This window comes from Lampetra planeri, chromosome 13, assembly GCF_965212315.1.
Source record: "Lampetra planeri chromosome 13, kcLamPlan1.2.h2, whole genome shotgun sequence".
NCBI lineage: Eukaryota > Metazoa > Chordata > Hyperoartia > Petromyzontiformes > Petromyzontidae > Lampetra > Lampetra planeri.
Window position 1 is genome coordinate 7,447,986 of NC_136119.1, and position 26,146 is coordinate 7,474,131.

A 26,146-nucleotide genomic window follows, 5' to 3' on the forward strand; every position below is an offset into this window, starting at 1 on the left:
ACGGACGGAGAAAGTGGTCGCGTGGAAGTTTTACGGTGGCATTTTCAGGGTGTGTGTGTGTGTTTTTGTTACGTTGTGTTTTTTTTTCATGAACATCGAGTGCCGGCGATGTCTTGTCGCTTACAATATTTTCAATTGCTCCACCTTTTGTCAAGCGAATGCGAAATCTGAGCCATAGACAGATCTAGACACTACCTACAGAGGAGGGCTTTCTGAGTATGTCAACTAAAACAAAAATGAGGGGCTTACATTAAAACAATGAAATGTGTTTTCTCTGGTATGTAAAATATAAATGAAGTATAAATTGTTGGCTTCTCATTGGGACTGACGGGGCTCAATCGACCCCCAACGCCCACCCACCACCCCGGTTGGATTCGTCACTGAACTGAGCTGCGGTGAGACCTCTGGTTACAGAAGCAAAGTAAGTAACAACTATGAGAGACAGTGCACCTGAAAATCACACACACACACAAGTCACATTGCACGAAACACTTTAATTGTGTGAGATCAAGTTAATACATTTCAACGTGAACAAAAAACGCATTTCCACAAATCAAAAAACGTGATCAGGATAGCGACCACATTAGAAGGCAATGGCAAAACGCATTTACATTCATATTACACAAGTCATGAATCCAGTTTACCCACGACAAGCGATTGAGAGGGCACAGTCAGAGTCAGTGAGCAGAAGCAATGTTCCAGTTTCACGGAATGTCGAGAGATTTTCCAACTATATCCGAGTATGAACTGTCGGCACATCACATTTGGCTACATACATTTATTCTGACTGAAGGAACGTGCAAAGCATGTTCGAGAAGTTTGTACAAGCGTGTCCTTGCAAATGTCGAGAGGGCTTAGGCAAATCTAAGAAAGAAAAATATCCCCCGTATAGCCTTAACAGACTGTAGGGGCAAGTGCTGTTAGCGAGCACCTATGAAGGCCGGAACGGTACACGAGGGGGTGGGTGGCCAGCACCACGCCCGACCGCCTTTGTCTCCCCAGTGTTTACACACAACACCGGGTACTCATTTGAGGCTGAGTCGACCTAGGGGAGGCCCAGGACCGGTTTAGATAATCGTCACTGGTGTTGGCCGTGAGCGGGAATCGAACCCGTGTCGCCAGGTTCATAGCGCAGCGCGCTAACCACTACACCAACACACACAAACACGTGCGCTCACAAAGCCCTGTATGCGCCTACCGAGATACCACGCCCGGCCGTATTTGTCTCTCCGATGCTCATCTTTGCACACACCGCAACAGGACGCACATTTTAGGAGGAACGAATCGAAGGGGATCGGTTCAGATCTCAATAGCCACTGATGTTAGCCGTGAACGGGAATCGAACCTAGGTCGCCGATTTCGGTCGCGCAACGCGCTGATCACACACTACACGCCACCGTTCCACACATCAAACCTACACGGTGCACACGCCACCTTATGCGAACAGGACTGCCCAGTGCGCAAATCGGGTTCCAGAGGTATGCGACCCACAAGCGTCGTAAACGCACCAACATGAGGTCCACGACCCCGCGGAGCGAAGGCGCGACTGATTTCAGCCAGTGGGGCGGGCGGGGGGGAGTGATGCTTTCTTGTCGGTGATGGTGACACCCACGCACATAGGCAGGCAAACCACACTCGGCACCTGCTGCCTGAGAAACGTCGCAAGTGTACCTCTCGGCGGGCATGGAGATGACATCCGACAACGCCAATGGAGAGGCGACGTCGGTCGGCGTGGACAACGAAGCCTACATGGCCGAATACGAAAATGTAGGCAGACACAGAAAGCCGGGCGAGGAGGAGGAGGGGGGTGAGGACGTGGACGAAAAGGTACAACAAGCGAGGCGCGCACTTTTGTCGTCTGAACGCACGCACGCGGTGCTTTGGACTTTGTTTGCTCTTTCCCCGCTTGCAGTAGTTTTTTTTTAATTCTCTCGTTTTCCTAAGTTTAAAAGTTGCTTTTCTTCTAGAATGCGGCGCCTCGGTCTAATGGTTTAGCAACGCTGGAATTTGCAACCTTCTGGCGAGGCAGTTGGAACGATGGACAATGTTTAAGCATCCTCTGTCCCCCCCCCCTCCAAAGGTATAAATGTGTATCAACCCACAGCGAAGTTGATCGGCAGGCCACGTGAGGTGGAGTAAAGTGTGGGCACTCCCACCTCTGTCAAGACGTTTTGGCAGTGGCGTGGAAGAGTAGGCCAAAATAACCACGACAGTGGCGTGAGAAATGAATTCCTAGGTTGCATCTTTGCCCTTTTTTTAGCTTCAATACGTTTTCATAACTGTTTTTTTTTAGTTAGGAAAACGTTTACAGGTAGGAAAAAGTTTCGATCTGGATAATGTACGGGGCTAGTTGAACTACATTTGTACACTTGGTCCCAAAATGTGTGGGTTCATATGATGTAAATGGTGTAAGCGCACTGCGCTACAAACCGGGCGACCCCAGTTCGGTCTCCGCTCATGACCAATAAGTGGCGAATATTTGAACCGGTCTTGGATCTCCCATGGGTCGACTCAGCCTTAAACGAGTACCTGGTGCGGTGTGTATACATCATTGGGGAGACAAAGGCGGCCGGGCGTGGTGTCCGCCACCCACCACATCGTGGGCAGTGCTGGCTTTCATAGGTGCTCGCAAAGAGCATTGGCCCCTAACAGTCTGTTAAAGTCATTACGGGGCATCTCTGTCTCTGTTTGGTATTATAACCAAACGAATAAACACCAGTGTTATGCTATGAATGGGACTTCACAAGACTAAACATTAACGCTGGTGTTTGGGTGTAATACCAGTGCCATTGTTGACATATCCTACAAGTGGGCGAGCCACACTTCCGGTGAGCATGGATGGCTACGTACGAAGCGAAAGAAGTTCAACATGCATATTCACAAACACTTGGTTATGATCAAATACGTGCACGTGCATGTGTGTGTGGGGGAGCGGTAGGGCAGTGGTTAGCGCGCCGCGCTACAAACCCAGTGATCCGATTCCCACTCACGGCCAACACCAGTGACAATTTTCTGAACCGGTCCTGGACCTCCCCTAGATCGACACAGCCTTAAATGAGTAACCGGTGCGATGTGTAAACATCGCCACTGGGGAGACAAAGGCGGTCTGGGCGTGGTGTTAGCCACCCCGCCCTCTCGTGTGCCGTGCCGGCCTTTCAAAGGTGCTCGCTAACAGCACTTGCCCCTTACCGTCTGTTAATTTGCGTGACGTTTGTTTTGGGTAGGGACATGTATCCGTGCACGTAAAAGACACAGACGACGACGAAGAATATGTCGCCACTGCAGCCTGGGCAAGGTGGGAGTCTTGCACACACGAATCTCCGACGCCGCAGTATGACACCACTGTGCCCACATTGCACAATAATAATGATCGTACTATAGCGGGCACGAATTAGTCAAATGCATTCCGGTTACCTACTATAATGGAATGCCAGGGTTGTAATAAGTGTGGTTTTTCCCCCCAGCATGTAACAGCGTACATAGTGTATCTCGTATTATATTTCTTATTTTTTTTAATGAACGAATTCACGATGAATGATTAATGTATTAAGATGTGTATATTAATGTATATTAAAACAAATACCATCTCAATACTCCTCTCCCATATTTATGCTGCTGGTTGGACCGAACGAATTGTCACATTCAAATGTTACCACCTGCTTTTATTTACAATGTTAAGTATATATAATGTGGCAAAACACAGTTCTTACAATGACATGCTTTTGTCAACTCATTGCTGAATGAAGGCCTGCCCACATCGTATCGGTAGTGGAGGTTGTTTGACCATACTTCGCCTTGCTAGTCAGTGTAGATTGGTGAAGGCAGGGGACCCAGTACTGGCTCAGATATCACTTACCGCTGACGTTTGCCGTAGCTGGACATTTAACTCAGGTCGATGGGTCCATAGTACAGTGCCCTAACTATGGGTCCACCACTCACCACCATAGAAAGAGTACGTAATATTTTTCATCCTTATTTTAAAAAGGTAATGTATTGATAGCCATTTATTTTTTCACCACATTTAGACAGGGTTTAAACAAAAATATTTATAAAACTGAAGTGCACTGTATACACTTTAAACAGGTGGTTTCAATGGAATGTTTGTCGTTTATGACCTTTCAGGAAACTTGACAAATCCAGAGATAAAATACACAAGCACTTCAAGAAACATGAGAAAATTTACCATTGGGTTGGTCTCGGTGTTCTTTCTGCAGGTAAGTTTGAGCTGATTTCTCAGCCTCCGTTTAAGACTTCTGTGATTCCTGTGATCACATGGGGTGGTTAAGGTTCCTGTGAACAAATTTCCAAAATAAAATTACAGTTAATTTATTCATATGCGTGATTGAGCGAATGTAAACGAACATCTTGCATCTAGTCAAAAATATAATACATAAATTCTGTATAGATGTTTTAAGCGCATTAAAATGTATTGAACTATATGAGAAAAACGTACAAAAGAGGTTATAATGAAGAAAAGAAGGTATAAAGGAGACATGTATAGTACAGGAAAGTACAAACAAGAAATTACAGAAACAGTCGACACATCGCACTCCCATCACACTCATAACACTGGTCAACAAAAAAAATATTTTTTTTCTGGCCTGCAGCTGTTTTAGACTAATTTCAGGGTGCTGATTCCAAATCTGATCTCAGATTTGCTCTATCACATCATTTTCATGCTATCGGCATACTCCATTTTCATTGATTTTACCCGAAATTAACTCTGTCACTTATGATTGCAAGTTGTTACGAGTCAGTGACTGCTTTAGTGTTAAAATATGGTGCTGTATTTTTAGGATAGTGTGTTTATAATATCATTTTATATAGATATCCACATTTATTTAATATTTTTCTTCTGCAGTTTTTATTGAAAATGCAATATTTGATATCTCAAAAACCTGATGTGATAGACAAAAACTGATGCCAGATTTGGAATCAGCACCCCAAAATTACATGCAAACCGTTGGAATACCTTATGCCAGAAAAAGTGTGTTGACCAGCGTAATCGGAAAAGGACGGCGACCGCATCGCGCACTTCCAGATGCTCTTCTGCGGCGGTCTGGAACGCTCTTCTGATATGAGGAAGCCACTGGAGCCATGCACTTTTAAATCCAGATTGAAAACTCATCTCTTTAGAACTGCTTTTTGTGTTCAGTTTGTTGTCTTTCCCCGCACCTACATATGGTGCGAAATAAGTTCTACATTTATACATAATAGCCGAGGTTATGAGAGTTGCGCATTTATAAATGGTCTTACTTCGAGGCTGCATTCTGCTCTCAATCCAGATGAGCTGGTGGGAAGGAGCTGGAAGAGAGAACAGCAGGCTGAGGTTGAATTATTGTCAATACTTTATACTCTTAGGTTCTTTCGGTAAAGTCACGTAGGTAAAAAAAATGAAAATAACTAAATTAAATCACGACGTTTCGGATGCAACACAAGCCTCCGTCATCAGGTGTAGCTGCTCCAGCAAAATTACTATAGCGTGTGAAGAAAGCTATTCAAGACACGTGTTTTTTTTTATATATGGTGCTATATAGGGTGCTATATAGGGTGCCCAGCACCCTATATAAAAAAACACGTGTCTTGAATAGCTTTCTTCACACGCTACAGTAATTTTACTGGAGCAGTTACACCTGATGACGGAGGCTTGTGTTGCTTCCGAAACGTCGTAATTTAATTTAGTTATTTTCATTTATTTTTATTATTTTTTACCAACACTTTTTCAAAGACTCGAATTGGAAAACGATTCTTTGATTTCAAAACACTGATCACCACCGCCTTATTGATGTGATGTGTTGAATAACGAAGGGGACAGATTGTTCAACAATAACCGCCATTCGCCACTAAGTGGCGGTGACGTCACCACGACGCTTGTGCCAGGCCATGTGCACCTTGAGGCCACGTGAAGTGTCGAACGCCCGCTGGTAGGAGGTCACGGGGCAGACCTAGGTGCCACGGTTCGACTGACTGAGATGACCGAGATGACTGGCTGATGCACCACCTGTGCCCCCTACTGTGCCAACTTGCTGTGCTTTAGTCACTTTGTTCGAGCACTATTACACACACACACATCAAGGACACTTTGCACAAGGCACTCACTGGGTATTAATTTAAATTTTGTGGATTGTGATCTGGAAGCCAGATTGTTGAAGTGGAATATTTGTGGAATTGGCCTCAGTGGCAGGATTAAAGTAAAATCGAAATTAATAACCAGAGGTGTTCATTAGCCCACACATTTCTTTCAGTCAGTCAGCTCTCAATGATATTGCGATATTGTTTATATACTATTGGATTTGTATCTTGAAAAATGTCCTAATAGGTATTTAAAAAATGTTTTTATGCAGATTTCTGTTCTTACTCCACACATACATATAAAACAAAATCCCCTTTGTTCAAACAAGCAAACTCTGGCCTGGTTTTTATCTTTATCGTCTCATCAGCAGTCAGGCTTGTTATATACAGTAATGATGGAACCCTGTTCCATGCAAATAACAATACCATGTTTATGCAGATGATAATATTATAGAGTATCCACCGACCTTTTACTGAAAATATGAATGTGATTGCATTAAGGCAATGGAAAGGTACAATAGATCGACTGACAGACATCCTAAACACATTCCTGCGGAGGGAGCTGGTAAAAACATTGGGTTGCTCGGTCAATGGCCAGGGTCAACGGCGTCGTGGTGTATTCCGCAAATATGGCCGACTGTGAGGGCGGGAACAAGCCGGCGTGAGTAGGTTAAACGTTGAGTTTTATAAGGGCATCACGGGGTGACCAGCCCCTCCCCTTCCACCCCCCACCCAGCCCCACCTCTCTCACCCCCCACCCAGCCCCACCCCTCCCACCCCCCACCCAGCCCCACCCTTTCCACCCAGACCCTCCCCACCCAGCCTCTCCTCACCCTCTCCACCCAGCCCCTCCCCTCCCTCCCCACCCAGCCCCTCCCCACCATCCCCTTTCCACCCAGCCCCACCCCTCCCCTTTTTGGATGCACGACGGACGGACACAATAATCCCCTGTGGGCTGGTGGAACCAGGTGGTTCCTACCAGTAACAATGATGTGTATTGTTCTCTAGGGCTCCTGGCTCTGGTGATCGCCGCTTGCATTGTCAACTTCAATGCCTCCTTGGCCCTGCTGGTGCTAACATGTCTGGGCGTTTTCTTTATCGTGTGGGACACTCTCATGGCCAAGTATGAGAGTAAAATTGTCAAGGCTCTGCAGCCAGCCATCAGATACTTCAACAAACACTGGAACATCATACAATGGTAAGGAAGTGGATATTGATCAGGGTAAGTCTCAAAAACGATGTTGGAGGGGATAGGTTCCCATTTTTGTTTAGTTCATTAAAAATAGGCACGTAACAATTTAATCCCGCAGTTATACAAAAAACTGTCATGATTTGGGGTCACTGGCATTTTTGTAAAAAAAAATATCATATCATTTGGATCGTCTATTATTATTCCATCTCGTTCACTCAGTTGTGTTTGCTCTATTAGCTGAAATGTAACATCAACATCTAATTTGCAAGCACTGTAATAGTTGAATCTTACATGCATAAATCAGTGCTTGTGTCATAAGTGCAATATTTTACTTTAATCAATGAACTGATACATTGTTACATGCCCAATTAGGATGCTTGCACGTGGCTTAAATGCAGCTGCTGTGACATTACATATGAGTGTAAACATTACCTACAATGTTTATATGTGCATACATGTATTGATGACTAGCTTTACTACCCGGCTTCGCCCGAGACTTGTATTCTTGTCTTGGATTAATACACGGCATACGCGGAGGGTGTGGGGGGGGAATGCGTGACGTCAACAGGCACACTGCGTGACGCTGCCGCATACGGGTGACATCACAGATGTGACGTCACCGCTCACTTGCCGTGCATAATATATGCATTATTGCGCCCCCCCCCACCCAAAATATAAAAGTCTATTTTTATACGTTTTGCATTGTGTACAGTCTGGAAGCTACCCACATGCCAAATTTCAAGTTTGTTGCATGTTGGGAAGTATGCTAAACATTTCGAACAGACACACATATTCACAAATTCCCTTTTATATATATAGATCTGACCGCAACTATTTGCAGGATGAATTGTTTAGACTGCTTACGAGGTATTTGCAATCCCATGTCAAATGTACGTCGAACCAAATAATAATATAAGTATTCGAAACTGATCAAGGTAATCATTGGTATTGTTACAACATTTTATAATTAAAGTAATTAAAAAAAATACTACATAGTTGCTTGAAACCTTTATAATGCTGCTCAAAGAAACCAACAATTCTATTCGGAGTTATTTATATCTACATATATCATTTCACAAAACGCCTCCTTGTGGTTGAACCTTTATGAAATGGGCTTTGAACAAGAGGTATTGAGGACACTAACAAACACCTCCAGAAGAGACCGGCACTCGTTGCATGTTCATGTTTGTCCTTCTGGCAGCATTGAAATAGAGTGGAGGGAGTACGTAATGATATGGGCACGCCAGATGGGCCGAGTGAATCAGGATCAGAATATGTAGTTATACTGGAGGAATATGATGAGAAATAAAGCTCTTTTTTCACAGATGTCCACTAGGGGCGGGTCATCAGAAAGTTACAACAACAAACAATACAAAACCACGATAGGAGTGCAAAGTATAGGAAAGGTAAGCAAACCACAAAAAAGTATAGACATAAAACTAATTTTTATTTAATTTTACCAGGTAAAGCCCACTGAGCTATAAGATTATTTTTCAGAAGTGACCTGGCCACAAATGATAGCTCAACGAAGTTGCTTATCATGCGGACATTTATAGCAGCAAATAATTTAAACGATCCAAACGCATGTTTCTAAATATGGAGGGGAAAACCGGATGACTCGGAGTAAAGAAAAAAACCACGCTTGTTCTCATCCCATAAATGGTTTTCTTCTCATATTAAGGTCATGCCAGGAGTGTGAGTTTGGGTTACATGTGCATGCCGGTCGAGTTGTTGCTCTCTAAAAAATATATTGGCGTAAATGTGCATCACCACAAAATTAAAAACTGAAACAACAGAAACACATACGTAGGTGGCCAATGTGCCACTTAAGGCTGGTAAAAAGCACCTCAGCTGGATGTGTGTATAACGGTAGTCATAAATATGTTGCAGAAGCATAAAAAAAGCAAAGTAACCCTTTCGCAATTTACATTTGGTTGTGTTCATCGGTACATTCATGAGGCCACCGTCCAAATGAATAACGTGTCGTTATCGTGTTCCCCAGTAATCTGTGGAATCCCCCTTAATGTACTGGTACACCAAGTTTAGATTCACCATTTGCTAAAGGACAAAGAGGCCTAATGTTGTTTGTGTCACGTGTACCATATTCAGTTTCTGAGCAACACAATGTACCGTGGCCGTGTTAATGACTAATCGTCCCTCGGACGAGAGTGAATGACGCACACGAACACTTGCAGCTGGTATCTTGGACGTGAAAGCAAAGCGATCTGTTTTTTTTTACCTAGGTTTGTCTACGCAGCAGTGCTGATTGCTATTGTCCTGTGGCTCGCTCTGGATACCGCCAAGCAAGGATTAAATCAGCTGATTCCTTTCGGAGGATTAATCATGCTCATTCTTATCATGTTCATCTGCTCCAAGCACCCCACCAGGGTACACAGTGCACGATCAACATCTTTCACACGTTTCAACACAGTCGTATGAATACTTTAATAACGTACAATTTCATGGTGATGATTGCAAAGATACATTTTGGTACGACCTTGTTAAACGTCTTTCTCTTAGGGTAAATGCATACAATGTAACATCCTGATGGAATACCACGCACACCTTCCCCACTGCACACTAGAGCAAAGCCCTCTTGTGCGGCAGCACTAAACCGGACAGTCTAACGTGGCACTTTTTTTTACGTGTGTGACCTAAGAAACCGACTGAGTTAAACTAAGACTGGTGATAACAATACTATTGATAGCTGATAACAGGACTATTGAAAACACCTTTGCCTTAATCAACTCAACTCATAGCAAGCTGCGCTGGGTTACAGAAGTGACATTAAACTTTTGGGAAAATGACAGAATTTGTGTATGAAATGTTAGCACAGTGTTTGACATATCTTTCTATAGGCCAGCACAGAAAGAGATGACATTTGGACTGCCACGTCTCTCTTATTATCTCGCTAGCTTCCAGCAGTTCCAGCGTTTCATATTGCAAGGCTTGCTGTGAAAGGCAAGTGATAGGCAGGTAGATGGTGGGTCATTTTCAGAGGTGAAGTTTAAAGGTGGGAAAAGCTATTTTGGAAAATGTGCAACCTTTTAAAAAAAGATAACAGCGAGGTTCGATGCCACTATGATTTTCTTGTCTACGGCTACATGCCATGCTATTAGAAACTGCGTTTCGTTATTTAATCATCACTAGATAGCAATTTTGCGTTCCGAATCATGCAATGTTTGGGTTTTCGAGTAGGAATTCAGTATGGAGTAATATTACGCAGTGGGTTGTATATTTACTGTAATATATAGCATTTCAGGTTATCTTAGAAGCCACACTTAAACATTCTGCTCATGAATATATTAATGTATAGCCCTTTGCTAGTTAAAGGCCTCCCTGTGTGCGGTTGACTGCTGTTCAGCGTGAGTTGGTGGAGGGGCCACCCATCACCGTTTGAAATGTCAGGTCCAGTTCAGATGTAATTATTGTATATTATGATTGGTTCTGACTTTACAGAGATTATTCACATCAATCATGCTGCAAATGTTCCACGGTGACCAAGTCTTAAGTCCGATTCGGTCCTAATCTCTTAAGTTCAGAGTGTTAAGTAGTTTGTCTTTGTAATGATTAACTGACAACAAAGACTAAAGGTCAATTATACACAAGCATTTTAAGTAGCTTTCGGTTTTCAAATGGTAATACCTTATTTAAAGGGAGGCAATTAAAGATTACTGAAATGTTTGTACTTCTTATACAATATGTGCAATTTGCCTTTTTGCCTGTTCAAATATGTAATGCGAACAGCTTAGAACCTTTAGCTTAGTGCCTCGGGTGCTTCACGGAATACACAACTCCATTTTCCCAAACTTTGCTTGCAAACACATTAATCAAAAAGGTCCTTCTTCACATACCGGTCTAGCCTTAGCATAGCATGGGGATGAATTCGCATGTAGGTTCAGCAGAAACTATTAGGCCTATTGACCATCCCGAGCCTCACCTCACCTCCTCTTCCCTCCTCTTGTGTGCTTTGTTTTGCAGGTTAAGTGGAGGCCTGTCCTATGGGGCGTGGGCATTCAGTGGGTCTTTGGCATTATCATTCTCCGCACTGAAGCGGGCCTGGATGCCTTCGAGTGGCTGGGTAGTCAAGTGCAGGTAATATGAAATGCAATTATATCGGACTCTCGTACATTTACGAGCATGCTCGCAGACAGTTCTAAATTATATCTCAACTAGCTACGTTTTTACATACTCCCCCCCTCTATTCTAATAATGCTATTCGTATCGTGTTATAATACACATTAATTCCCAATCAGAATTCTGGAGCTATTGGTTCTGCACAGTAGTTTACCCTGTGTCAGAGGATGGCTCTGGAAGGTGATATAACAGAGCTACTTACGAAGTAACTTTTATTGACCTATTTAGTCACACTAATGACACACGTTTTAATGCCCTGTAAATATTGTTTTTTCTAGCATATAAATCAAACGTAAAAAAAAAGTTCATAGCTGGATCAAGTCAGATTAAGTTAAAAACAGAAGTTAACATGTTTTTTTTACTGACAATCATAACCACCGGTTATTAAACCAGATTAGAAGCCATATCTCACCACTAATTGCTTGTTAATTATATCTCAGTATGTGTATTTTTAGATCTGGAGGTTTATTCATCGTTGTACGTTTAAGACTGCGAGTGCTGAAGATGAATAACTTAAGGTTTATGGAAGAGGGGCTTGAGTTGGTTACACATAATCTCATGTAAAAATAGTACCTATTTCTTATCGTGGTTAACATTAACTTACATTTTCATGGACTGTATTCGTAACTGATTAGCCAGAGTTATCTCTAACACAGGGCGAAGTGTGTAACGATTCGTAGTGATGAGACATTTGTAATTATTAATCTGTGTGTGTTTGTGCTCTCTCTCTCGTGTGGACATGTCTAAGACTTTTCTAGATTACACTGATGCTGGATCTAAATTTGTGTTTGGCGACTTATACACAGATCATTTCTTTGCGTTTAAGGTAATGCAGCAACCATGTCACCATTTCGCTATGCATTGTGGGTTAGCTTAGAGGAGGACAATCGTTCTGTCAGCTCATTTTTTTACCTTTGAAATTATTTTTGGAAGCATAATACTAAAATGCTGCATATTCTTGGTTCTTTCGGTTTTAGTTGTATTTATTTTTATTATTTTATTATGTCCCTTTTACGTGATTTACCGAAAGAACCAAGAATATGAATCTCTGCAGTCACGAAAGCTTTAAATCGAAATAAAATGCTGCAGTTAACAAACCTCTGCTGTTGGCGATACTATGCATTGTGATAGAATTAGCGCATATACGTTGTGGTGTGGCTATATTTTAATAAAAACAAAATACAGCACTAACCATACACTTGATATTAGAGGCTCAAAACTTTGTTTACTCATTTGATATTATAAATAAATACATAATAGGTTCACAAAAGAAGGCCATTGTGTGCTGATGTTATTGCCAGCATTGCTTAAGTCATCATCACCGTCATCCAGTATGACAAATACAGAGACATCGCAGCGAGGGAGGGGGGTGCATAGGACAAGTTCAAATATCACTCACCTCTGAGGTTAGCTGGAGTCGGGAATCAAACTCAGGTCGTCGAGCTCATAGTGCAGGTCACAAACCACTGCACTATACACCAAAAACATTCACAACCATATCCCGACTAGAATAATGATGCAACTGTGCCACTTCAAGCATAATATCATTGCATCTGCAGACCTACGTGAGATAACGCCAACAACAAGCAACAGTTGCGTGCCCTTGAATCCACTGGTGAAATTGCTCTGCTCCCTATCCCATGTGCGTGTCAGGTGCTGCCCATTGTCATCTTCTTCAGCATGATCATGTCCATGCTCTACTACGTTGGCTTCATGCAGTGGCTCATCCTCAAGGTGCCCATTGTTGTACCAGCCCCGTAGTGTCGGGGTGGGGGGGGGGTCTGGAGGTGGCTGAGCCCCCCCCACCTTCCTCTTTGCTGAAGGCTCAAACCCATTCTAAATCCTGATAGCCGAGTTAAAAAGTGTTGGTACAGTGATTAACACTCGTGATGACATCAGTGATGGGGGTCCCAGCATTTCCTTTCAACATGCATTTGGGGTCATATCTAGAGCAACACTGCACGGTTGGGAAAAAAAACCCAGATTCTCTCGTTAATCATTCTCTTTAAGCGTGTAACATTTGATTAAACAAACATAAAAGTTCATCCAACGTTGACGGTGCAGTTCTCCCCAAGCCTCCAGTGAGTCTTTTGCATGCCCCCCTCCCCCACCCCTTCAGCAAGGTCACGCTACGGAGCTGGGGCACCCCAGAGTGGGCATTTGGTCAGGGGGCAGCAACGCCACGTCGAACACGAAGCCAGGGTCCCGTGCCGACGGGGGGAGGGGGGGAATCTTGCAATGACCCTGGTTTCCGAAAGTACAACTGCTTACTCGTGCAGTGCATTTGTGAGCTGATAAATAAGTGGCCACCTTTGCATTACGTTTAAAGCGGGAGTGTGATTCACGGTTGCAGGTAGAGGAGCCAATAAACTCCACCTCACGTAAAAAAAACAACGATTCGTTATTTCTTAAAAGATGGGTCTAGTTAAAATGTTATTCCAAAAGACTATTGTTTCAGAGGTCTTCATTTAATAACATTCACTGCCACTCATCCGTTTCTTCCAATGCTCTGTATAGTCAGTGAGTCGCTCAGTATGCTTTACTTCGCCAAGAGATTAAATACACGTGTTGAGGTTTAGCATTGCGATGACTCTTATTGTCTCATGCCTGGTAGTATGATGTTTCTTTGTGATGTTATTTTCTATGTGTGAGTATTTTTATTTATCATATCAAGCACAGGTTGGTATCCATTACCAATATCAGCATTTTCTCAGTGACAAAACTAATTTACGTTTCCACATGGTTCTGATTCAAACTTGCGCAAATGCCTTAAATTATATTCAACTATGGTTGAAGCGAACGCAACACAATATCTAGCACGAGCTAATTATTTGTTGCAATGTTATACTGCGTTCCACCAAACGCCATTGTGCAAACACCTGGCAGTGTGGCATATTCTGCTGCAGACAAATTACATTTTCTGGTCTCGAGAGATGATAGGACCGGTGGGGTCCCTTAGCCGAGCGATTTCTGACATCCTGGATGCTCGGCAGGTGGGCTGGGTCATGCAGATCACAATGGGAACGTCTCCGACGGAATCCCTGGTGGCAGCGGGGAACATCTTCGTAGGGCAGGTACGTTACGGAGTTCCCTGAGCCTTCATGAACTGTGAATGCTACACTTTGTAATTGTGAAAGTTCCTTGGCATATTGACGCACACTCAGCATTGCTTCCTTTCCGCAGACGGAGTCTCCACTGTTGATTCGCCCGTACCTCGCTGACCTAACGTTGTCCGAGATTCATTCGGTCATGACCAGTGGTTTTGCCACGATTGCTGGGAGTGTCCTTGGTGCATACATCTCCTTTGGGGTAAGTGAAGAGATATTAACACGGCAATTTATGCCATTTTGCTCACTCAGAAAAGTCTCAAAGGGCTTCAAAAATATTTTTCACGATGGTCTTTCTTAGGCTCTGCAAACATTTCCTTACTGAGTTTTTCTGTGTGCAGTAGGATTTTCATATATAAATTCCCGGAGAAAACCCATCCACAAGAGAGACAAACATTACAAACATTGTATAGATGGGTTAGCCAGTGACTTACTTGCTGTATTGTCATTTACTGGCGATATTATAAGACCTGCAGATTGGGAATGCATGAATATGGGTTCTGATTTGTGTAGCCGATAGATATCTGCCACGGTACACTTATGGTTGCCACCTGTCCTGGTTTTCCCAGGATGTTCTCTTACGAGGCCATCGTCCAGATTTTTGTCGGTTGCATAATAATACACAACCCAAGACAATGCATTTGTAGATGTTCCCTCTTCTGGTATTGTAAGACATTCTTCTTCCTATAATAAGTGCCGGTTTTTGAACCTCGGAGGTGACAACCCTAGGCACACTTTGGAAATGTAAGGGCGTGGCAGAATGCTTTGTTGGCTGGCAGAATCCATACACCATGAGGCCACTCGCATTACACGAGTGAGCCAATCAATGACTTCATGACACAAGCACTGCTCACAGGTAGGTGTGAGATATATTGTGGGGAGTGGTGGCACAGCGGTTAGCACACTATCTTATGAACTTTGTGGCCTAATTTAAATTCCTGGTCACAGATAAACGTAGTATCAGTGATATCTGAATTGGTTCTTGGTCTTCCCTTTGTTGAATAAGCCTAAAATGAGTATCTGATGCAGTGCCTAAACATCAGCTATTGAGAGACAAAGGCGACTGGGAGTGGTGCTGGCCACACTATCCTCTCTTGCATTATTTTGGTCTTTATAGGTGATTGCTCACAGCATTTACCCCAACATATAACTAACTAGACGAAGGATGAGCCCTGCTATCCTGCACATTAATAAAAATAACAACTTTTAATTTGGCACGAATCAAAATGAAGTGAAACACTTTGCAGCTCTTTTTCGATCTCAGGAAAACAAGCGATTGAACATATTCGTGTTTTTTATTATTTGTGTTTAACTGACTTCTGTACAATGACTGAAACAGCAAAAATCTAATTCGATATACATCGTATAAATCCTGTGTGTTCAAAACCCATTCTTGTTACTTCACGGGTCACTGCAAATAACCCCAATAACTGTCAGCTATGGGGGCAGCGAGGATTTTAAAGTTGACAGATTTTTCTGTGTTATGGATGTGAGGGGGCAGCCGCATAGGGTTGAATATGACAAAACAACATTCACAAATTCGAATTTACCTTAACCCGAAGGATTTTGCTGCCATCATTATGATTCATAATAGATGTTTTGGTAAGGACACGTCGCGATCTGGCCAGATGTTTGCCACGTAACCCTCTATCACCTGACACAGCTAAACAAATTAAATTGTTACGTGTACAATCTTTGAACACGCGTATTATTACATTTTCAGCTCACCGGTAAGTAAAGAACATTTCCCACAACATAATCTAGCAATTACATATCATGTCTCGTTTTAAAAACGTGTCAGGCATCCTCAGGTAAAAAAACAAAAATTCATGTTGACAAATGTATAAATTGATATGTCTATGATTTTTAGCCTGTCGGCTCTCACATATAGTTGTGGGACACCATTCAGGATATAACCTGTCGGCTTTGATTATAATAAACGGCTTTGGTTTGGCACTCAAGAGAACAAATAGCACACTCAATCCACGCTATCATCTGAAGCACATTCTGTACACAAAATGGACTTTAATCCCATACGTATTACTGAACCCAAGGTCTAGGGTGTGAAGTACACTTACATGTGTAGTATTCTCTCACACAGATAAATATTTGTTAGCCTTTGCTAGACTTTTGTACTCTCTGGACAACCCACGTTCAATTCCTGGCCATGGCGAACAACGCCAACTTGTTATCTGAAGCGATCTGGCGTGCCGCTTATTCATCAGTCTGTACTGACCAGGATGGTGAAGTATAGTCCAACACACCCCATGACCGACACAGCGAACGAGAGGCCATAATCCATCAGTGGATTGACAAATGGCTGTGGCTGTAAAGTTTTCTTTTGTAAATTTTACTTTCTTGAAAACACGCTTTCACAATCATCAAGATCTCAACGAAACTCGCCGATTCATATTTGAATGAAAATGTGTAGTCCATTTAATGTTACATTGAAAGTTCTGAATGAAGGAGTAAAAGAAAGCCTAGACATTAATGAAATCAAATTCATTGACGCTCACGGTAATTCCATTTAGGACTATGGTGGCACTTCATTTTTTGAGGTTGTATACACTTACTATTTAATTCTCAAACCCTTTGACCACTTGTGATATTCATTATGTTGATGACACGGGGTGCGTGTGTGTGCTCAATGCCGTTCCCTAGGTGCCGGCTGCCCATCTGCTGACAGCCTCCGTAATGTCAGCACCTGCAGCCCTCGCTATATCTAAGGTCTTTTGGCCTGAAACCCAGAAATCCAAGTTTAAAGTCAAGGGTAGCTTGAAGCTTGAAAAGGGGTAATGTGTTTGAGGAAGTGTTTTACCTCCACTCTCTGTCTTCATCATTTTACCTTTAACGTCATCGCACTGTATTTAGAGATGGCCTTCACAAGTACAGTTCAGGCATTTAACATAGTTGTCATGGTTTGTTATCCTGTGTTTGCCATTTGCTTCCAACCAGATGTGATAGGGGGCATTAGCTGAAGAGTCGTGTCGCGCATATATAAAAACAGAAACATATATTTGCGGAATATCGTTCGATATCCGTGTACAAGAATGCATTTTTGAAGTCTACCAGCCTTTTGGCTCTTCAGACCTATATGATCCACCCAGCAGTATTTGTTTATGCTTATAATCTCTGGGTTGGTTTTGATATTCTGGGGCCACCTAAGTTACTGAATAGTGTTTCTCAACTCGAGTCCTCATAACCCCCCCACACAGGTCACATTTTCGTGCTCCTAAATATTTTCTATTTATGTCCAAACTAAGCCACTGCGCACGGCACGCACCTGATAGTTGGTAATTATGGGAAACTGAACACTGGTGGGTCGTGAGGACTGGAGTTGCAAAACACTGCAGCAGAGCAATATTCTGTGTTGAATAAGGAAGCAACATCGAACTGAATGCAATATACAGCAGACCTGGACAAATGCATATCACTGGCTTTTAATTCCTGTATGTTCGTATATGCATGCGTATGTGAACTTATACGTCGAAGGCAATGTAAATGCAGCAGCAATCAACTACACTAGAAATGTATGGAGGCTTAGTTTAAAATCACAACCGCATATTGTTAATCTCAAACCAGTTCCTGAATAGGTTACGTTCGCTGAGAGAATGTAAACCTCAACACTGTCTGTTTGTTGAATGACAGTGGGCACTTATGTGTTGTCTACGATTACTGTCTCTGTTATGTGCACTGATGCCCAGTTGTTTTTGTCGTACTACTGACAGCACGGAGAGCAACCTTGTGGAGGCAGCTTCTCATGGTGCATCTGCTTCCATTCCCCTGGTCGCCAACATCGCAGCAAACCTCATTGCGTTTTTGGCCCTGCTGGCCTTCATCAATGCCATCCTGTCCTGGCTTGGTGGCATGTTCAACTACCCAGATCTCAGCTTCGAGGTACCTTCTCCCAGTGGCGTAGCTAGGATATTTTGCGCACGGGGACGAACTATAAAATTGGCGCCCCCCCCGTTTAATCACATACCAAAATGTAATTACGTGACATGTAGGCTGTGTGTGGCGGGATATATACACCTTTAGGTTGAGGTGTATATTTGTGCAGTAGTTTCAGGCTGCCGCGCCCACCGCAACAAGTTATAATGTAACGTTGTAAGCCTCATTTTGGCGCCCCTTTACCTTGGCGCCCGGGGACATATGTATCCCCTTGCCCCCCCCCTAGCTACGCCTCTGCCTTCTCCACCTTCATCTATGCTATAGCCCATATAAAGCAACCATTTGATATTAAGCTGCAGGTCATTTAGCCACCCCTTTGCTTTGTTTGAGAGTTGGCCATTTGCCATGCGAAGTTACGTGGTGCGCGGTTCAGAGTTCGTAGATTTATTTTAGGCTTATTGACCTCCAGGCATAAATTGTCATGACACTTACCTTATTTAGCCCGTTGCCAGTCCTGGTTTACTGATTTGCTTCACATAGATAGTGCCGTGGGCAAAGAAAATGTGTTGGGCCCCTAGCAGTTGCCAGCAAGCCTGGCGGGGAGGGGGTGATCTATTTCTCTGTCTACGTCTCTGCCTCTCTCCGGGTCTTTCGTCTTCTGTGTTTTTCCCCCCATCGGCACTCCGCATGTTTTCGGCAACCCTTACAGCTGTGCGCCCTTAGCGGCTGCCATGATTTCCCACTCCTAAGACCAAGCCTGGATTTGAGCCTGCATTTCAGGTATAATACCAATAGTCACATGTCACCGAATCATCCAGAATGCATCCGATCTTAGTACGTTGTGGAAGTTAAGCTGGGTTGATCCTGAAGAGTGCTAATAGATGAGTGACCACCATGGACAAACGGCTTGTCGTAGTGTTTGGGAGGCTGCGATAGGCAGGAGAGGGCAGCGCAGCAAAATCCATTGTTGTACTGTACTTCTATTCTTCCACATCTTTGCTGCCTGCTTTCACCAATCTGCGCTGACCAGCATGGGGAAGTGTGGTAAAATAACCCCCATGACCCCCATAGTGTGGGGAGGGTCTTATCCAGTGTACTGAAAAAAGTCATCTACATGTTTATCAATAATCATACAATTTTCATAGCCCGTTCCAAAAACTGATATCCATGTGTGAATGGATACTTAAAACCTTGGCAATCTTTCCAAATTAAAGCTGCTATTTTCTGGTCGTAAAGTAATGTTTGCCAGGACGGATTTGATTATATGCACATCTCAATATTGTGCAGATAATTATATAACTCAGTGGATGCAACGAAGTTTTGCTTTCAAAAAATGCCGCGATAAAACAAATAGTACTTTCGTAAAAAAAACAACACCATTGCGGTGACTGTGTTTAAGTAAAGGAAGGAAAAAGACACCACAGTGTTTCGCATTGGCATTTATATTTAACATGATGTTATATTTGACTGCCTAACTAACTCCATACTCCTCTGCTATGCTCATTCCATCTGTTCATGTAATTATGTTTAGTTGGTGCCAAAATGGTCAGCACACTGGACTCTCAATCCAGAGGTCACTGGTTTGATCTTCCGGCATGGCAGTAGAAACAATGTTGAAAGTTTCTTAAATCTCTCTGACACCTATGTCCACTCAGCAATATAAATAGGTACCTGATAATATAATTAGTCAATGAACAGGTCAACGTGCGTACACCTGCCTCTTTCAAGACGCCCGCCAGCATGGAAGAGTTTGCTAAATGCCCTTTAAAGGGGCACCCTATGGTGGAGGCCATTCCAGCAACAGTGGCGTGATCAAGCAATTTGCCGAGCTAAAGATGCAACCAAAGCCTCATTTACCACCCCACGTGGCTCCCTCTTCCCTGTTTGTGTTTGTGTCCAGCTCATCTGCTCGTATGTGTTCATGCCGCTGGCGTTCATGATGGGTGTGGACTGGGCTGACGCCTTCATGGTGGCAGAACTCCTCGGAGTGAAAACGTTCTTCAACGAGTTCGTGGCCTATGAGAGGCTCTCCCTGCTCATTAAAGCGCGAACAGATGGCTCTCCCGAGTACGTGGACGGAGTGAAGCAGTACATGAGCGTAAGTTTATGATGTTGTTGGCAAAGCAGTGCTGTCCTTAGCTAAGAAATAGCATAACCCAATTGGACTGTTTACCTTCTGTTATAACCTTTTAAAATTTGTTGACGGATCACACCCGTCGATGGTTCAAGCCTCGCAATTAAGAAATCAACCTCAATATAAAACTAAGCGTGGATTGTGCAATGAGAATGCCATTTTTGTTTTCTAAAAAAAATAAAAAAATACAAAGTATAACTATTTTATAATTAATTATTTAATACCCTTTCCCCCACTTGAAAATAAACAATACAGACCTTGATCCATACAAAGTATAAACATTTGATGTAGGATATTTCGACTTGGTGTTTCCCAGCCTGTGGTCCACGGATCACTGCTCTCCACAAGGCTGTGGAAAGTTGTCCGCGGAACTGTAGCACATTCCGTGATTTTATTCACAAAACACATTGTTTTTGTTTACGGCTCATCGGAGAGCGATTTAGGTTTAATGTATGGATGATAAGCACAGCTGGATATTGACTGAATCTGCTTATTTGCTAAGATTGGTCAACAATGAGTAGTTTGAATGGAAAAATATAAATCAATGGAGCATGGCAGCCCACACAATTTTTTTTTAGGGTTGCCAATGATCCCTTTGTCCAGAAAGGTTGGGAACCCACTGTTTATGGAATTTTTCCTATCCAGTTCACAGCCACAACTTGCTCTGATATGTGTTGTTTATTGCCACGTTTAGTGATGTAATGGCACTTTGGGTGGCAGATTTGTGCCAGAAAGTGCCACATGTTAATGAAAAATGACTTGACTTCATTTTACTATTTGGCATTGATGTTAGCCCAGACTGAAACTGGATTTTTTTTTATCTCATTACAGCTACGCTCGGAGGCCATCGCAACCTATGCCCTCTGTGGGTTCGCCAACCTCGGTTCCATTGGAATTATGATTGGTGGCCTGTGTGAGTATTAGATTATATATATTTAAATCTCACTATCTAATACAGCAGATAAGAATAATGATGTAATTTTATGACTTTTCAGCTTCCATGGCCCCACAAAGAAGAGGTGATATTGCTAAATGCGCAGTCCGTGCATTAATATCTGGTACCGTGGCTTGCTTCATGACTGCCTGCATTGCAGGTGATGTACAATTGCAGTCTGAACATTTCACACTTGCAGTTATTTTATTTAGCCACGAGACATTCTTATTCACCTTTAAATTGTACTACTGTAATATTCTTGATGTTTTTATTTTCAGGCATTTTATATACACCGCAACCAACGTGCCTCGTCATTCTGGGTGACGCATTCAGTGGCGGAGAAGTTCCAACCAACTCCTCAATCATTGTCACCTGCTGCAATGACCTTTTCAATCGGTATGGCTGAGAATCATGTGTTCGTCCAGTCTCGGTCCAGTTTGTATTTGTGCTACGCTTGTGAACAGGTATCGTAAATATTCGTAAAGCTGTGCTGTGGACTTTGTGATAAGGGGTGACAGGCATACGGAGAGGCCATGGGAGCATGGGCCACACCCAGGGCCAGATTAAGATTTTGTAGGCCCCTGAGCTACAGGTACTGTGAGGCTCCCAGTAATATTTTCAAAAGGAACACAAAGTTAAACAAAAATATAATTCATTTTTACAAGGCTAGCAACAAATAAAATTCAGCATTCACAGGTGAAATAACTTTTCACTTCATCTCTGGAGGCCCTCCAGCTGGCGGAGGCCCCTGGGCTTGCAGCCCCGAAAGCCCGTGCCTTAATCCGGCCCTGGCCACACCCACATTTTCTAGTGGGGGGGGGGGCACTGCTTGTGCTACAGCGGTGGGAGGGTAAAGATGCATTAGGGAATAAGGGAGTGCAGGTCGGGCTGGGGCTCAGGCTGAATCTGCAAACATTCAGGAGCAGTGAAGTCTAGTGCATGGGGAGCTGTAGCTGAGGTGAAAGAACGGGAGGTGGCTAAACTAAAATAAAATTGAGATGTGGCTTAATTCATTTTACAAGTAAATTAACCCCTGCCTCAGATTTCGTTTTTTCCCGATCCCTCAGTTACAGTGCCTCTCCATAGAGCAATGCCTTTTTTTACATTTGATAACAATTGGATATATTCTATACACATTATTTTATCATTACACAATATGCATTCACAACAATACATATTGTTTACCTTACTGTTGGAATTATGTCAATTGGCTCCTAACCCAATACTCCCAGAGACTTTTAGTGGGGAGCTAAAATGTATTTTTCGTCCCCCCTCTACCTCCCCATCTTCCTGAGGCACTTGCCATACAATAAACGTCCTTTCATAGACTCCCTGTGTGATGCTGCCCTGGTGTAATGGTTTTCACACTGGATATGGGCCTATCGTCCCGCCGAGGTAGTTGAAATTGTGTGAGTGGCTTAAATCCTCTTCCCACCTCTGTCCATCCAGCAGTATAAATGGGCACACCTCTTTTAGCCAATCAGCAAGTGTCACTTGTGCAGTGGGATAGAGTGAGGGTGCTCTTGCCTTTTCATAAACATCTGACTGGTTGTGGAGAAATTAGCGAAAATAACCTGGAGAGGCATTTCTCCTGAGTCCCTCTACGAGAGCCCCTTCTGTTAAACTATTTTAAAACTATTATATATTTTTTATTTATTTTACAAGCTAAGACCCACTGAGCTGGCTAGCTCTTTTTTAAATTCTTTATATTAAGTTTTCTTGCTTGCTTACGACCGTGCAAATCTTTCGGTCGTTTTTTAACCCACTTCCCGTGATCCAATCGAGCTGAGATTTTCCACACAGACTCGTTGTGCGTGACAATTAATGTTCGTCTGGGTTTCTTTATTTGTATGGCTTCGTGTACAAACCTTTGATGGTAGCCAGGAGGTTTGCAGAGCACCTTGGTCTCGAAATAGACAATTTCATGAAAAAGACAATTTCATGAAATTGTCATGATTTCAACCGTGATGATGGTTACAAACTGAGTAATCATTGGAAAGATGTGATTAACCATGCAAAAAAGATTTAACTAAACTTATTTTGACCATCTTATTTGACAGACAACTATTACAAGTTACTGATAGACAGCCAGTTCTGTTTTACCAGGTTTAGCTTTCTTTTTTCACACTTTTGTCATGTAGGCCAGGCTTAGTCACAAACCGAACCTCTCCATAATAAAGGCTCAGTCTTTTGTTATGTAGTCTATTACCATCTACATGGCAGAGGCTCGGTCTCATTTGCAGCATTTGTTATGTAGGCTAGGCGTTAGTCACAAACCGCACCTCTCCATAACAAAGGCTCAGTCATTTGTTATGCAGTATATTCTTAGTCTTAAGCCTCACCTTACCATATTAATAAAAAGTGTGCCGTCCCTGGCCCTTCCCCCTTCAACCATTATATATACGGAGTGGTATCTCTTGTAATCTCTCATTTACTTGATACAGCTGTCGGGCTGTGACGGTTCCACCTGAAGACGGAAGCTTGTGTTGCCTCCGAAACGTCGTGATTTTTATTTTTATTTTACTTTTATTAATTTTAATTTTTTTACCTACGTGACTTTACCGAAACAACCTAAGAATATGAATCCTTGCAGTCACGAAAGCTTCAAATCTAGAATTAAATTCCATACTGTATATATAGGCGTCAGGGTCGGGATCGAAACCATGACCTGCTGTATACCAGGCGAGCGAGTTAACATCTCACCACCACGGAGCCTACAGTGGCGAGATGCCAGCAGTTGCAAGGACTGTACCTGTATCCCTACTCTAATAGACTACCTAATTACTGTGGCATACTCATTTGTATTGGATATTCATTTTAAAGGTGGAGTTCTCCCTTGCGTGGTGCTTACAATTCTGGAGATAGCAGCAGGCTTTGTTTTTTTTTCTTTCGGTTGCCTTCTCTGAAATGAAAAAAATACATTTAAATAAACATTTGAAATGACTCGCCTCAAGTAACATTTCCAGAGTTTCGCCTCACCTGGGAAGCTAACCTCATCACTCGACTGTGATATGTCCAATCCACTTGTATTTTTATAAAAAAAAAAAATTGAATATTTCCAGCCCCTTGTCAATCTACTGCTGGATAAATGCCTCAACGCACCACCACGACCACGGTGTGACATCATCTATGTTGCAGCAGATAAATAGACTTGTTTATAGCCCAACATGTATTGTTAGGGCACCTCTTAAACTACACAAAATTGAGCTGTTAAGCTGTGTTAATTTAAACGGATTTAAGCTGAATTGGGTCAGTATTCGGTTGGCCTTTTGATGTTTAATCCATTGACGTCTGTTTATGTTGTCTTTTCAGCACTGAAGTCATTGATCCTGAAAACATTATCATCGGTGGGAATTATACCAGGGAAGCATTGGACGGCTGCTGTAACATGATGATCTCACCTTTTTTCAATTGCTCCTGGGTTGTATGAAATGCTATGATACACTTGCTCAGCATTGCCTTGTTAATGCCCAGATCTGTAATTACATTTTATTTTCATGATTCCACTACACTATTATTAGTGCAGTATTTTGTAAATGACATGAACACAAAGCTTACAGTTTGCTTATCCACTCATTGTGCATGGGCATTTATGTTTCTTTTACGATAAATATACTCTTGTAAGATAAATATAAATGTGAAGAGTGTAAATGGTTGAATGGTAAATCTTCCTGTATTTGTAATATTACTTAGTAGCTCTTAGTTTTCAAAGCCTTAGCTATTATTTAAATGAAATGAACTGCAACATTTGTGGAAATTAAATAAATTACATGCAATTTTGGATGGCTATGCCACGTGTTTAATGATTGTACTGTACGGTAAACAATGCAATGCCTATTTTAGTATTTGCATCGGAAGTTCTCGCATTCTTTCAAATCTTTGAGAAAAAAATGCATGAAATCGCCTTTTTCACATTTATAAGTGAAATTGTAATATTTTTTTACTTAGCAAATTGTTTTTTTTTGCCTCTTCCACATGCGATTATGAATATGTAGATTTTTTAAAGCGTATTTTTAAAATAATGTTTAATATTAACATTCAAATAAAATGTAATTTACAGTCAAAACATTGTTTTATGTCATGGTTTTTACAATGTGTACCTGCATATTAAAAACAAATTATTATTTGACTTTTGTTGTGATTTCGTACTTCAATTTATCATATCTAATGATTTCTACGTGTACACATCATGAGATTATATCGATAAGATTGCAGAATGTAGTAGGGTACTGAAGCAGAGGTTTGACGCAGGTAGTCTTAAAATGACAGTGCATAGGCCATTCGCTGCCCTGATTCTGCACAACCTGTGATCAAGGCTGCTGCAATTTTGCACATGGCTCGATTAGTGCAGCTAGAAAGAATGCAACAGGGTGCAGAAGCCCGAGCCATACACTTTATATCGCAGTTGAGACTCGTGTACTGTGGGTGTGAGTGGCACACACAAAGACAAAGATCCCCCATATAGACATTAACAGACTGCCTTTAGCAAGCACTGTTAGTGCCTGTAAAGGCTGGAAAAGCACACACGGTTAAAGGTTCGCCAGCACCACACCCAACCGCCTTCGTCTCCCAAGGGGCAATGTTTACACATCGCACCAGGTACTCATTTTAGGCTGAGTCAACCTAGGGGAGGTCCAAGACAGGTTCGCAGATTGACCACTGTGATTGGTCGTGAGCAG

At 42.5% G+C, this 26,146-nt stretch overlaps 1 protein-coding gene across 1 annotated transcript; it reads left to right on the forward strand.

Annotated features, from left to right (window-relative positions):
- The first annotated feature begins 1,607 nt into the window (after positions 1-1,607).
- Positions 1,608-25,596, forward strand: SLC28A3 (solute carrier family 28 member 3). Its single transcript, XM_078600076.1, has 17 exons — positions 1,608-1,827; positions 3,225-3,295; positions 4,123-4,214; positions 7,081-7,270; positions 9,508-9,652; positions 11,246-11,359; positions 12,150-12,227; positions 13,055-13,135; positions 14,395-14,475; positions 14,585-14,710; positions 17,170-17,300; positions 18,237-18,405; positions 20,300-20,497; positions 21,365-21,446; positions 21,529-21,627; positions 21,746-21,863; positions 24,780-25,596. The coding sequence occupies exons 1-17, from the start codon at positions 1,684-1,686 to the stop codon at positions 24,895-24,897; spliced, it is 2,037 nt and encodes a 678-aa protein (XP_078456202.1). The 5' UTR covers positions 1,608-1,683; the 3' UTR covers positions 24,898-25,596.
- The last annotated feature ends 550 nt before the right edge of the window (positions 25,597-26,146 follow it).

What these genes read in the sequence shown, in the direction of transcription:
- SLC28A3 (XM_078600076.1), top strand. Translation starts at nt 1,684, where the DNA reads ATGGAGATGACATCCGACAACGCCAATGGAGAGGCGACGTCGGTCGGC. An exon ending in CACTGGAACATCATACAATG is followed by an intron (nt 7,271 to 9,507) that starts GTAAGGAAGTGG and finishes TTTTTTACCTAG; the next exon opens with GTTTGTCTACGCAGCAGTGC. An exon ending in CATGACTGCCTGCATTGCAG is followed by an intron (nt 21,628 to 21,745) that starts GTGATGTACAAT and finishes TTTTATTTTCAG; the next exon opens with GCATTTTATATACACCGCAA.